The 15,147-nt window shown below is 41.5% G+C and overlaps 1 protein-coding gene across 2 annotated transcripts in view; it reads right to left on the bottom strand.

Annotated features, from left to right (window-relative positions):
• The window catches only part of sdk2b (sidekick cell adhesion molecule 2b), a 486,503-nt gene that overhangs the window by 123,964 nt on the left and 347,392 nt on the right, over positions 1–15,147 (bottom strand). For both annotated transcript variants that reach the window (XM_034707425.1, XM_034707426.1), the window contains exons 3-4: positions 5,418–5,524; positions 272–419 (exon numbers count right to left, since the gene is read on the bottom strand). In XM_034707425.1, the coding sequence (XP_034563316.1) occupies positions 272–419; positions 5,418–5,524 (255 nt within the window). The remainder of the gene's footprint in view (positions 1–271; positions 420–5,417; positions 5,525–15,147) is intronic.

Here is a 15,147-nt window from a genome sequence, read left to right as displayed (position 1 = left end):
AAGAGGTGATTTTATTTCACACCCTGCCAAAACACTTCCACTTTTGGACCTTGTTCTGAAAGGGAAATGTATACCCGCCTTTAACACAACATGTATCAAGATGAGTGACAAACACAAGGAAGGAACAGACGCTCTTAAACTAAAGTGCTCAAACTAAAGCTCTCAAACACCGGCTGGAACAGACGAGACACTGAAAAGTGCTCCCAGGATCAAACAAAAGACACAAAGTTAGACACAGAAAAGACTCAAAACAAGAAAAGTAAAGACTTACATGCGGCTGCTGGGTGGTATCTTGCGCCCGTCTCTGTACCAGGTCACTTGGGGTTGGGGGAAGCTGCGGATGCGTGGCGCATGGACAACTGCGCCCTCCCCCTGAGAGACCGACTGGGTGCGTTCACCTTCTTCAAAACTGCCCATAACTACAGGAAACAAGCACACACACACACACACACACACACACACACAGAAAGTAAGAGAAGAAAAGAGAGCGTGAAGTCAAAAGGCACAATTTTCCTTTTCTTTCTTGAATCTGACTTTTGTTCACCCTGCTGTTCTTTTTGCCATCTGTTTTCTAACGCGCAATGTGACAAAGAAACACTTTGATGGACAGTACAGTATTGTTGCTATGGTTTCGAGAGTACATCAAGAAAAAAAAGTGTGAGAAGGAGCCGAGATGGAATGACTCACAGAGGGACGCTCAATCGACTCATATTCATATTGCGTTTTCCTTCTGTGTGGATGAACGGAGGGCGATCAATCTTGATCACACTCTGAATGTGTGCATTACTCAACATGCTGGATGACCAGAGCTGCCGCTTTTCTATTATCTCCTAATACATTTCATTTGTTACAGCGCTTTTTATTCCTCCACTGCCTCTTTACATCTCAAAAGCTGACAACAAAGCCGCGTTAATATCCCTGCTCCGTGCTCAGCCCATTTGTAAGTGAGATCCACGGAGCAGGTCTGGGTTTTTATTTTGATGGATTTTGCGTCCATCCCGTCAGTCCCCCAACTTCAATTGTTGTTTCGATCTCAGCTGTGCAATTCTCCTCTGTGCAATCATATCGGCTGACGCGGATTGTAAACCTTTATAGGACCACAGTAACAAGCGGACTTTTGTATTCTCTTCCTCCGACGCAGGCGGGGAAGACAGAGTGCACACTTTGGTTCTCGGTGTGATAGCTGAATACCAAGAAGATTGTGTTTTCATCTCTATGAGAACTGGAAAGACTCGAATATTCGTCAAGAAGAACAAACAAACTCAATTAAGAGCGAACAAAGCTCAGAAGCAGTGATATCTCTGAGAAATGTAGGGATCAAGGTATGTGGGCTTTGCACCGAGGATGTTGGAGTGGCTGTGTATCGATGGCAATCTTATTTTCCTCTCTCTCTCTCTCTCTTTTCAAAGGGAATCAAAAAAGGTAATCTGGCTTGGCCGTACAGCTGTGGTGCTTAGCTTAAATGAAAATCTGGGAAGTGAGCAAATCCTGACTTTGATCTGCAGTTTCGGCGCCATGATGTCCTCCTCCCCTCGCCTAAACTCTAATGCCTCGGCGTGTTTCCCTTTCTCCGAGGTGTGTCTCTGCAATCCTAATTGTGCCGCCTCAATGGGAGAGCTTTTGCAAAAGAGATCCCTCCATCTCTCCCTCTCTCTCTCTCTCTCTCTTGCTTTCTCCCTCCCATCTGTGTCTACCTCATCCGTTTCTCCAGCGGTTGTCCTTAATTCCCCTTTTTTTTTTTAGCTCTGCCTCCCTCTCCGCACCCCTTCATGAGCGGCTGATGACAGAGGGGAGGAGAATTATGGAAATGGGAAGAGGTGGAAAAAAAACACAAACGGAAAACAGCGGGTTGCAAGCCAAGAAATAAATAGGGAGCAGTGGTGGCCAAAAAAAAAAGGGACTGAGTCAAGAGGGAGGGAGGGAAAGCAACAAAAGAAAGAAACGGGGATGGAAGCAGCGGAAATGAAGGGAAACAGTGCTGCCCATAAAAAACAATTGAATGCTAGTCGATGAAAAATAAATCCGAATTCAAATAATGAAGATTATTTACTCGTAATATGTCATCTTTGAGCACTTTGTGGATCATGCACTTCATAAAGCTTCAGATTGTTGAAATAAAAGATTTAAGGTTAAAAAGATAAAGCTGGAAATATTTAAAGAGTAAATGTGTATTTTATGCCATATCTTATTTATCAGGTAAACAACCTACCATAACCCAATAATGGAGAAGTAATCGTCTCTCCAGCTTAAAATGATCTTTTGCAAATACATTTTCACACAAAAATAGTTGTAGGACAAAACTAAACAAATGTTTGGTTTCTACGTCTGATTATGCTTCAGGGAAACATTTATTTTGAGTGATATAAAGTGTGTGGTACATTTGAAGTTGGTGATATTAGCTCTGTGAAGTACTTAAAAATCATGTTTGGGGGGCACCGTTGGAGTGGTCTAAGTGTGCGCCCCATATACAGAGGCTGTATCCCAGGTCACAGAGGTCACATAGGTCATAGGTTCGATTCCAGCCTTGACTCTTTGCTGCATGTCCTCACCTGCTCTCTACTCCCCACATTTCCTGTCTCTCCTCAGCTGTCCTATCAAATTAAGGCAAAAATGCCCAAAAATCAAACTTAACATTTAAAAAATGCTTGTGCTCCGGTTCTGTGTTAATCTGCACCATAACTGTTCAACGCAGAATTAAGAGTAATTTGAATCCAAGGAAAATGAGAGTGCTGCACACACACAGCATGCAAAGCCCATCATGTAGACTTCTGAAGCACTGGTGTCAGCACAGTGACGTTCTCAACTTATCACCTCAAAACATAGGGGATTATTTAAAAAGTTACATTTTGGGGCATTTTCGCCTTTATTGGACAGGACAGCTGAAGAGAGACACGAAATGCAGGGAGTAGAGAGTGGGGGAAGACATGCAGTAAATTCAAGTCAAATGGTTGAGGCTCGGCGTCGAACCAGGGACCGCTGTGACTAGGACTATATCCTCTGCACATGGGGTGCATGCCTAATCCGGAAAAGCCAACTGGGGCTAAGCAAAACTCATACATTTGATGTGTCTGAAGGTTTTTTCATTAGCCATTAAAGACTACAGATTTAAAGAATTTGAATTCCTTGGAAAAATTACTGGGTTAAGGGTTTTAAGGGCTTCTACCTGCAGAGCTGTCTTTTTTTAAGAGAGAGGGTCTTTCTATTAGACCTTATTAGGTTACTTATCCACGGACGGACAATGGTGAGTTTAGGCAAATAGGTCTTTTCTGTGGTCTACTTACAGACAACTAAGAGGATGTAGCACAGAGTGAAGTGCATGTTTTTAATGTGTCGTAAAGTTAAGGGAGTCAGCAAAAAGTGTCAAACTCCCCCCACATCCAAGTGTAAAAGTAATCATATATTATGTTTTCCACACTAGGCGACTATTGCACCGCTTCTTCTTCTTCATTGCAACGCAGTTTTTTAGCTAGTTAGCAGCTACTAGCCAGGGTAAAGCCAGCTGAATCATCTATATAGAGAGAAAAGGTCTACAAACTACAGTTTAGAGCAGGGGTTCCCAAACTTTTCAGCAAGCGACCCCAGAAATATAGCTGCCAAAGACTTGTGACCCCCACTGTCCCTCAAAGTGATTTAATGTGGCTTCATTTAGCTGGTCTGCAGAAAATTAGCCTACCTATATGAGCATGTGGCTGTGTTTCCTGTGCTGTTGCGAATTAACCTACTGCTACTGATGCGTTTGATAATTCACTGTTCACTAACCCTAAACTTCGGAGTCATCTGGCAAAAAGAAAAGCAGAAAATTAATTACATTTTCTATTTCCAAGGTTTTATTTCAAGTTTAGCTACTATTTCTGTCGATATTCTTTACTATAATGGATAAAATGAACGGTTTTTAGATGACTTTAAAAAGCAAAACATTCTGGAAGACATCTCATGACCCCCCATTTTTGTCTCGCAACCTCCCAGGGGGTCCCAACCCACACTTTGGGAACCCCTGATTTAGAGGACCAAATTAGAGGGACAGCAGAGTAAAAGTATATTGTTGGTGTTTTTGTGTTTCAAATACATGGGCCAGACATGACCATCAAACAGGCCGGGGGGGGTCTGGCACCGAGTAGTTCCTTGAGCACCTCCTCTTTTTGCATTCTTCGTATGGGATGGAAATACAGTAGCGTTGGTTCAACACGTCGATCAAAGGCTCAAAGGTGTAGAGCAGAAAGCCTTCCACAATAAGGATGTGAGTCTCCTCCTCTTCTTTATTGTCAGACTTTGGGACGATCTCAGTATCCAGGGTGTTATTAACGCCATGAGATTTCTCAAACTTCACTGGGTTCTCCAACCATGCGTAGATCGTGCTCATCATGGCGTCCATGTATTACAAAAGTAATGTTCAGTGTCCTTGAATGTTGTTGCGACACATTCAGAATGATAGATGTCACGGCTTTATTGGTAGCATTTTCTTTAGGCTAGTTATCACTATTTCAAATTCTTTATAATAATACGAGATTTTACAATTTAACTTGAAACATGATGATGAACTTAATTGCTTGGATCAACTAGATTAATACGCTAAATGTGCCACAACTAGTCGTCTACTTCCTTAAACTTAAGTTTACAAGTCAACCAGATGAATTTGTAGTTTTGGGGCAGCCCTGGAGGGACGAGACAGCATACAGTAGAAGAGGACCGGTGGGACTGTTAGGCCCTCACTGTCTCTTCCCCTCTCACGCCTGGTTGGCTGCTTTGTTCAGTCAGGTACAGGCGCTGTGTCACATCCACTCAAATGTCGCTGAAACAAGGGAAACCCAGTGACCCTGGCATATCTTAGGAAGGCGGCGTAATGGGCGTAGGACGGTTGAAACCACTGAGAGAGCATTGGGGGTGGATTGGAGGTAACAACACTCCAGACACCTCTGCGGCACGTCGGTTAATGGCTCGTTAACAAGACGAGGGAGCGGAGAGGCCCTGAAAGTGGCGCTGGAAAAATTACAGAAACATACCTCATCTGAGCGGCGTGTTCGCCATGAAACGACAGATGTTGTTGACAAAAGGGAGAGAGAGTGTGGAGGAAATAAGCGGCGGTCATATTAAAATGAAGCAAAGTTAAAAACAACCACGGCGACAATATCAATCTAATAAGAACGCTGAGTGGAACAGCTGTCCGCGTTGATAACACCGCAGCTGATACACAGGTAGGTCTTTCACTCTGCTGGCATCTGTCCCTCCTCAGTCAGTCCTTGACGCAAAGGCAAGCAGAGTGTGGGCTTATTGTGTACTCTGCAGGCAGTCAAACACACACACACAAACACACACACACTCTCTCTCTCTCTCTCTGTATCTATCCATCATCCATCCATTTCACTCATCCACAGAGTCCATTTATCTGTGTTTCACCTGTGTCCAGTGCTCATACTTACAGGCCACCTGTACTTCTGTGCGCCTCTGCAGAAGGGCCCCCACCCGGTTCCTCACGATGCAGCGGTAGAAGCCAGCATGGGAGCGGTCCAAGGAAGGGATTAGGTACCTTTAATAAGCACAGACACACACACACACACACAGAAACACACACACAAAACAAGGATGAGGATTCTCTTAAATCACAGTAAACTAATTAAGACGGAAGCAGGAATCAAAAGGGCGCTAATGTAGGTGCACAAACAGGAGTATTGCTAATTTGTAAGCACAAATGTACCAACAAGGAACACGCACATACACACACACTAACACACACACACACACACACACACACACACACTTAAGACCATCTAATAGAGCAACAAGGGCACAGAGGACACCGGAGCTTAGCTGTTGTTTATTTCAACAATAATGATGCTCGAGAGGCTAATGGAGCTACCACAACGAAGCTCTCCCCCAGGACACACACACACACACGCACGCACAAACACACACACACACTCACACTTACATCAAGATGTCTTCTATGCAAACACATGCAAACACGCACAATGTCACACGTATGTGCCATAAACCCCTCCCGTGACAGAGGTTAGACAGCAGTTGACACTCTCCCCATGACCTTGGCTTCAGGGTCCTGCTGTGGCCGCAGTACCGCCTCCCCGCCAGGTGGAGGCAGCGTTACATGTCCTTTACAAAGCTGCTGCTGCTGCTCTGTGGTGTGAGGACTAACAATTGGCTTGATGTATGTTGTATCTTGAGCCACATCTGGTGTTACAGCTGATGCCAGAAGATTAAGTGGCGACTGATGAGGCTGGCTCTCATCTATTTTGCAAACACTCTGTGAAAGCTATAATTCACACTCGTGCAGATAGTTGCCATGGACATGCTGTAAATCAGAGAGCAAATATGACAGCCGTACAGGCTTCAGAAAACTGAGCACATGTGAAAGTACATATTAGATCAACACACAATAAATATAGCTCACTTTGCACATGTGAAGAGGTAATTTAATCACACTTATCACTTTAGTAAAGCTGTAAGTGTGACAGATTTAAAAGTAATGCACAAACAATAATAAATTGCAGGTTTATGTAATGAATCATGAGAAAATTCACTTTAAATTACTAAAACTTTTAAATTATTTGCAATACTTGAAGTTGTTTATATACCATACGTTTAAAACAAAGAACAGGTAAGAAGGCAAGATTGTTGAATACACACTTTTTACTTGTTCTTTATTTTCAAAATTGTGATGTAGTGATTACAAAAAAGTATCAGATTTATCTGTGATTGATTGCTTTTGTCTCCGCCCTCTCAGCTAGGAGAGAGCCGTGTGTCCTCCCTCTGCTAAATGCTCTCAATAAGGATACACTGTCGTTTCTTCCTTTTTGTGGTCAGAAAAAAAAGAAATAACTTGCTTACATATTACAAGTTTTGAGACAGTTTTAAGACAGTGTTTTTGTGATGCTTGAGTAAGTTAAAATAAGGTTTAAGCCAGGGGCGATTCTAGGATTGGATGTTTAGGGGTGCTCAGCCGGGCAAGATACATTTCACTGTTTTGTACATTTTAATGCAATTTCATTCCCACATTTGTGCAAGAAAGTTTTAACACTTTTTGGGAAAGTCTGTGACTAAACCATCAAATCTGATAAAGGTTATTTAAATGCTGATCCTCAGCAAAGGAGAAATGGATTGGAATCATAAAAGAAACATATGGTAACCCTAATTTCTGGGGAAAGACAACTCATTTTGATCCAGCAGCTCCTCAACATATACATAAACAGAATGCATGTTTCTGGAGTAAACCAGCCCGCTATAGTGAGTACCAAAAATACAAAAAATTGACATTGGAGTAATTTTTTGGACTTTCATTTGAAATGCAATGCACAACATGTAAAACGCGGTGGAGCTGCTGTATTTTTGTTGTTAAAATACTACGTTTCAACCAAGTACTGTATGGTTTTAAAACTTTTCTAGCTTGTTAAAAAGAACATACAGTAAAAAAGACAATTTAAATTTCTCAAGTTTTAGGGGTGCTGGGATTCAATTTAGAAGTGCTTCAGCACCCCCAAAAATGGGCTAGAAACGCCTATAGTTTAAGCTAATTAAAAGTTAGCTTGTAAGAAAACCCCGTAGCTGCACTTCCTGTATCCATTATTCTGTCTTAAGGTGTATCAACGCTTGTATGTGTTTAAGATCTGTTGCACTGTCATATGTGTTGTGTTTCATGTACTGCAATGAGTTAGGTGAAGACTTAAGCTAGCTGTTGTAGGCTTGAGTAATGATTCTGCTCAAGTAAAGCATGTACTTCCTTCTTTTACATCTAACCCTGTTTAACACTGTCAAAAAGTTGTGATGCTCTTTGGGAAAGGGGGGGGGCGTTTTTTGCTTTCACTAGACAGGACAGTGGAAGCGAGATAGGACGTGTAGGGAGCAGAGAGTGGGGGAAACCATGCAGCAAAGGAGTCAAACCAGTGACCACCAAATTGAGGGAACCACAGCCCCTGTACACGGGGTGCATGCCTCAACAACCAGGCAAACCAGCACCCAAAATGTTAAGCTGGTGTCATATTTTAATAATTGTATGTTGTATTCAACTTAACACTATTTTCCTCTCCTTTTTCAGGGGTGCACAACAACATGGGTCTACATAAACCCTTAAATCAGGAGACAGACTTTTATTTTTTCAACTATTTGGATAGTTTTCCAAACTGTTTTAGGAGGAAATGAAACATATGTGCCGGATCTGGCTTCTTCAATGTAATGGTTTGCTTAATGCCTGTGTCATTAATGATAATGAATTAACAGCTGGTCTTTAGTTTGTGTTTAGGAATGTTAATTTGAACAAATGTGAATTTTGAAGGCATCGCTATGAGCTGTAAGAAGCCTTTCTCGCATTCTGACATTTTTGGAATAGACAGTGCATTTAATGGGACAATATTTGTAGATGAATCCAATATTAAATAACCGTTGTTCAACCTGCTTCAGATTTTTTCAACACTGTCATCCTATATGTATTAGCAAAACATCTGAAATGAGTAAAGTGCACTTTTATAAGACTACACTTTCTATATGTTACAGAATCCAGTATTTCTGTTTCATCACATTCAAAACTCTCAGGTTATTAATACAAATGTCCTTGCCCTGTGAATGCATGCTACACTATTTAAAGCCTCAGTGAGGAGTTTCTTTCAGGTTATGAAACAGACTACGATAAATAGTGATGTCTCTATGTAACCTACAAAAGCAAACAAGACCATCAGCATAAAGATTGACTGTTTCTGTGGAGTTATTTTTAACTGCTGCCAAGGGGAAGGTGTTACACAAGACGATTTAACACACACTCAAGAAACGGCCCTTTTTTTTCACATTTTTCCACAGCAAATGTTGACAACAAGCGATGCCTATTAATTCAGCCATATTGACAGGAGGTAACCCGGGCAATACTAAACATTTTTGGATTGACTGCTAATTCTCAATTATTTATCAGCAGCTCACCTCTCAGTGCTCGGTAAATACTTGTTAATGATTTTATAAGCAGCCAGAAAAAAAAACAGTAATAGGAAAATATTTCAGCTCAAACTTGCAGCAGGGACCGAGTGAAAAAATGACTTTCTGTGTAACTCTGAGGGCAGGGATATTTTTGTAATAATGGGAATAATGGGTTAGGCAAGTCACCTTAAGAAATGATTAATGAGCCACCACTGTATGAGCTCACATGTTTTTCAATTAGAACCATAAGGATGTGCAGATGACCAACTGTTTGTTCTCTCTTGTGCTATGATGCCCTCTTATGCTTGTTTACAGGAATAAAGTTTGAAAAAAAACAGACGTATACAAAAGAAAATCATCAAAGTGAAAAGAGGAAGGTTTTGTCCACAGGGGGCGCTGACATCACCACAAACCAAAGTTCCTTACAGGAGCTTTAACACCATCCAAAGACAGACCTGGGAGAAAAGATATATACGATAAAAGTCTCAAATTGAACCCTAAAGCTTCATTCATGCTCTTTGTCTGTTTGTATTCCTGAGTCTGCATTTATGTTGTTTGCATTTCTGCATGTTTCCTGTAAGCTTACAAATACAGATGAAATGATGCAGTACCACTGGAGCCATTAGTTTAAGCCAGAACAGCAAAATGCAACAAAGGAGACTAGATCATATATTTTATATAGATAGATTATTGATCTGAAAGAATAATAATGGAAGTGATGCACGTTGTCAATTTATCTTATTGGTACTACCAGGAAAAATAATTCTCCATCCACACCTTGTGATGCGCTTAATGACTTCAAACACTCCCGCCACTGACAATGCTGCCTCTAATACAGCCTCTTTCTAACAGATACATTGGCTGTTTTTTAAACTGCCTCCTATACTAGCAGTACGTACTGATTTGACCAAAATTCAGTATGCAGTGTGTGAACAAGAGCAAAATCTGCAGTACGCCAAAACTACCCGGATGTCTTACTGATTCGAGAACATTTCTCACTATGCATCGGACTGGTCTCCCTCAGGTACTGTTTCCCACAATGCACAGTGCTAACGTTACACTTCTTCTTTTTTGAAGGGGTAACTCAGTTTTAGATGCTGTGAAAATTATAGAAATCCATAGAAACCATTTCTTAACTTTTAAGATCATAAGTGATGCTAAAGAAGCAGTTTTGTGATCAGCTTGGCCGTTGTTTACTTCTGCTTTCCGAATCCGGAAATCCAGTGACGCCTGACCCAGCATACGGCAGACCAGATCCAACATAACAGTCATACTACATACTACCTTCAAACGCAGTATGCAGTACGTACTGCATATACTACATTCAAAGGTGGTATGTAGCAGGCGGATTCGAAAAACAGCCATAATCAACACATCCTCCACCATCACAGTGTCATCATCATATATGTTGACTCCTCTTTTCTAGTGTAACTTTTGACTCGTAGTGGCGCCCTCTAGTGGATGCATTGTTTAACTTTCTGTAGAGGACATGTAGGAGTATGTGGGTAGCAAGGGTCAGGGCTGGAAAGCTTGGCTAAGCCTTGCATTACTTATACAATAAAGATGAAAAATAATCGTCATATATTTCAAACAGATTTGGTTCTGGTTCTGTTTGCTTGAGTTTGGTTCTAGTTCGGTTCTGGTTCGATTCTGGTTCGGTTCTGGTATGGTTCTGGTTCTGTTCTGGTTCGATTCTGGTTCAAGTCTGGTACGGTTCTGGTTCGGTTCTGTTACATTCCACTATGGTTCTAGTTTGGTTCTGGTTCGTTTCTGCTTCAGTTCTGTTTGTTTCTGGTTCGGTTCCGCTTCGGTTCGGGGTCAGTTCTGGTACGGTTCTGGTTCGGTTCTGGTTCGGTACTGGTTCAAGTCTGGTTCGGTTCTGGTTCGGTTCTGGTACGGTTCTGTTTCGGTTCGGTTCCAGTTTGGTTCTGGTTCAGTTCTGTTATGTTTCTGGTTCGGGTCTGGTTTGGTTCTGGTTCGGTTCTGGTACGGTTCGGTTTCGGTTCGGTTCTGGTTCAGTTCTGGTATGGTTCTGGTATGGTTCTGGTTCGGGTCTGGTTCGGTTCTGATCCGGTTCGGTTCTGGTTCGGTTCTGGTACGGTTCTGTTTCGGTTCGGTTCCGGTTCGGTTCCGGTTCGGTTCCGATTCGGTTCTGATCCGGTTCTGGTTCGATTCGGTTCTGTTCTGGTTCAGTTCTGGTAGGGTTCTGGTTCGATTCTGGTTTGGTTCTGGTTCAGTTCTGGTTCGTTTCTGGTTCGGTTCTGGTGCGGTTCTGGTTGAGTTTGATTCTGGTTCTGTTTGCATGAGGTTGGTTCTGGTTCTGTATGCTTAAATTTAGTTCTGGTTCTAAACCTAACCTAACCCTAACCCTAACCCTAACCCTAATCCTAACCCTAACCCTAACCCTAACCCTAATCCTAATCCTAATCCTAACCCTAATCCTAACCCTAACCCTAATCCTAATCCTAACCCTAATCCTAACCCTAACCCTAATCCTAACCCTAACCCTAATCCTAACCTTTATCCTAACCCTAACCCTAACCCTAACCCTAATCCTAACCCTAACCCTAACCCTAATCCTAACCCTAACCCTAACCCTAACCCTAACCCTAATCCTAACCCTAACCCTAATCCTAACCCTAATCCTAATCCTAACCCTAATCCTAACCCTAACCCTAATCCTAACCCTAACCCAATCCTAACCCTAATCCTAACCCTAACCCTAATCCTAACCCTAATCCTAACCCTAATCCTAACCCTAACCCTAACCCTAATCCTAACCCTAACCCTAATCCTAACCCAAACCCTAATCCTAACTCTAACCCTAACCCTAACCCTAATCCTAACCCTAACCCTAACCCTAATCCTAACCCTAATCCTAACCCTAACCCTAACCCTAACCCTAATCCTAACCCTAACCCTAATCCTAACCCTAACTCTAACCCTAACCCTAACCCTAACCCTAATCCTAACCCTAATCCTAACTCTAACCCTAACCCTAACCCTAACCCTAATCCTAACCCTAATCACAACCCTAACCCTAATCCTAACCCTAACCCTAATCCTAACCCTAATCCTAACCTAATCCTAACCCCAACCCTAATCCTAATCCTAACCCTAACCCTAACTCTAACCCTAACCCTAATCCTAATCCTAACCCTAATCCTAACTCTAACCCTAACCCTAACCCTAATCCTAACCCTAACCCTAACCCTAACCCTAACCCTAATCCTAATCCTAACTCTAACCCTAATCCTAACCCTAACCCTAATCCTAATCCTAACTCTAACCCTAATCCTAACCCTTACTCTAACCCTAATCACAACCCTAACCCTAATCAAAACCCTAACCCTAATCATTCTCATGAAATCACCGTACGTAAAAGGGTTTTTAACACAAACCATTAGTTTTTGCAAAATTAAGGTAAAATATACGGCTACAAAAGATCCTAAATTAAGAGCCGTTCGGGAGTCGAAAGAGCCGGCTCTTCTTTGGGGGCCGAGTCAAAAGAGACGGCTCTCTGAAAAGAGCCGAACTTCCCATCACTAAAGCACATGCTTCCTACCATTTGCACTCTTAGATGCCCTTGGAACTATTTGTATTGTAAAACGTATCAATGTAAATACTTCCGACCTGTACCATAGTGATAAACAGATAACACTTCAATTTGAATCAAGTAAATACCACTTGTATCCTTTAAAACAGAGGGTCATTTCATTCCTTGTGGACTCAACATGACTGCATTTATACTTTTTAAGTAACTGATCTTAAACCCTTTCAAAAAATTAACAGTAACAAGACTCACATATCCCTTTGAGTCACCAAATGGTATCATAACAATGGTGAGAAAAGATGTGAAAAAAGTTGTGCAGTGTCTTCTCCAGCACAGCGTGGACTCAACTTTCAATGAATGGGGATGTGTTTTGTTAATAGGGTCAGGTCAAACGCAGCCATGTTGGAATAATTTTCCAGGACTATATGTGATTTTCCAGAATATTTGACTTTTTCTCCCATTTTCCAGGTGTTTTCCAGTACTGGAAAACTGGTCAACTGTTTTCCAGGTTTTCCAGGTTTTCCAGGACGCGTGGGAACCCTGTGTTAAGTCATTGCTAAATAGTCATATGTCCACACACTGTACCTAAAAAAAGTGCAAACTAAACTTTTCTTTAAAAGTGCATTATGTGGTTTCACTAAAATTGAAATCAAACACAATATAATTTTGCGGAGGAGGTTTTTTTAAATCGCCTGAAAGCAAAAATGTGATTAAATTGATTTATCGTACAGCCCTATGTAAATATGACATGTATATATAACAGTGTGTGGACTCTGTTCCAAAGACTCTCTTGTAAACTGACATCCCAGCTATTGGCCCCAGTAGAACACTCCTGTAGATACTCATCAGTAATCAGTGTTTGGTTGTTCATGTGTCTCTTTCAACATCAGCAACACACCAGGGTTTATCTGTGTGAGATAAACTCAACTCACACTGCAACTCTCGACGGATTTCGTCTATTTTTAGACTTTTACTTCAGAGATCAGGCGCGCAGACGGCTCAGCGTGCCGGCATCAACATTTTAACTGCTTTCCAATAACTAATAAATGGTGGGAGCAGTGGGAGATGTAAGATGCGGCCAACTGTTAAAGTGATTGCACAGACAGTCTCCGATGGCATGTTGATGGCTAAAGTTGTGATAGGCCTACAGCGAGTTGTACATGTTTAATCCCAGCCACTCTAGCACAACACATTCTTGTCAAAGTGAATACTTCTTGTGGGAGGTGGAACAGTCGGCACCCGGAAAACGTGTTTGCCATCTTTGCTGTCACATTCCCGCATGATATGTGCTCGAGAGTGCTTAGCGCGCTGCCAGGCAGAGTGTCTGAGTGTAACCCGCAGTGACAGGAGGTCCCGGTTTCTATAGTAACCACCTTAAATTTGTGGGGGAAAAAAAGTTTGAGTGAGTTAACCTTCTGTTTAAAGAGTTTGTTTTGCAGTCTGTAAATGTTTGGGAAGACCATGAGCGAATGAAAGACGAATGAGAAACAGCAATTTAAAAGCTCAGAGGTGATTTCAGCAAGCTGTTTGCAGGAACGTCGGGATAGCAAGAACTTAAATTGAAGACTTCTGGGTCACAATAGAAGCCCTCATTAAAGTGGTTCCTCTAAAAATACGCCTTGCAATACACACTCTCGCTTGACTCTCTCTGCAGACAACTAAAAACACACGTTAGCAGATTCTTGAAAAATTCAGGAAAAAGTTTCTCCAACTGCCAAAAGCTAAAGAGAAAAGAAGAAGAAATCAAAAGAGTCTTTCTAAGAAGCAATAAAAAATTAAGCAACCAAACACTGAATTAAACCAAATATCAAATCTAAATATTTTAACACACTCATCCAGGGAGAGCTTGGATGTCTTTTGAACTCCTTGTGATATTCATCAGGCAAAAAAAAAAAATCCTCCTTTCAAGTAGTTTCAGACATCTGTGCCTTTGGGGATGTTCAGGGTAATGTTGCTTAAATTTCTCTGAGAGATGATCAAATATAAAACACCGAAAGACACAAATGAAAGGAAAAACCAGCATTTAAACCAGAGGAACTTCAATGTGCCGAGGCAGAGATTCAACAAGTCTCTGAACTTGATGGAAACACGACTCTTCCAGCAGATTTTTCTGAAGTTTGCTGTGTTGATAAACTATTTTAACCCTGAAATACAAATGAGCCACTGGTGCATACACTGCTACTTCTGCATATTGTAATGTACCTTCTTTTAGCATCATCAAATCGACAACCAAGAATTAACGTTTACATCTGTCAATAAACAGCAGTGATTATTTGTAACTTGTCACATGCACCAATAACAAAAAAAGGACCTGTATTTATCATACTGCAAACTAAAGCCGCTCATAATGAAACACGAACAAACTCTACATTCCAGAAGTGATTTAAATTGTATATTTCAAAGTACTCGAGAAGTACCTCTTTCATAAGCAGACTGCAAAGGCATTCGGATGATTCATCTGCATAAGTAATTAAATGCCTACATGGTCTCCTTTTCTAATTTTGGTGCCATTTCCTGGGATATTCTCCACTGCAGCATATCTTTTCAATCTGTTCAACCTTGAGGTTATGTAAGTTTGCAAAGTTCGTCTTAAGTTATAATGGTTTCTATCTTAGATGGATTTAACAGGATTTTGAGAGGCATGTATTTCCATGCAGGGGTGTGCCCAGACAGTTTGGACTGGG

The sequence above is a fragment of the Notolabrus celidotus genome, chromosome 18 (assembly GCF_009762535.1).
Source record: "Notolabrus celidotus isolate fNotCel1 chromosome 18, fNotCel1.pri, whole genome shotgun sequence".
Lineage (NCBI taxonomy): Eukaryota > Metazoa > Chordata > Actinopteri > Labriformes > Labridae > Notolabrus > Notolabrus celidotus.
Note: the sequence above shows the minus strand (reverse complement) of the source record. Positions and strands in the feature narration are given on the sequence as shown.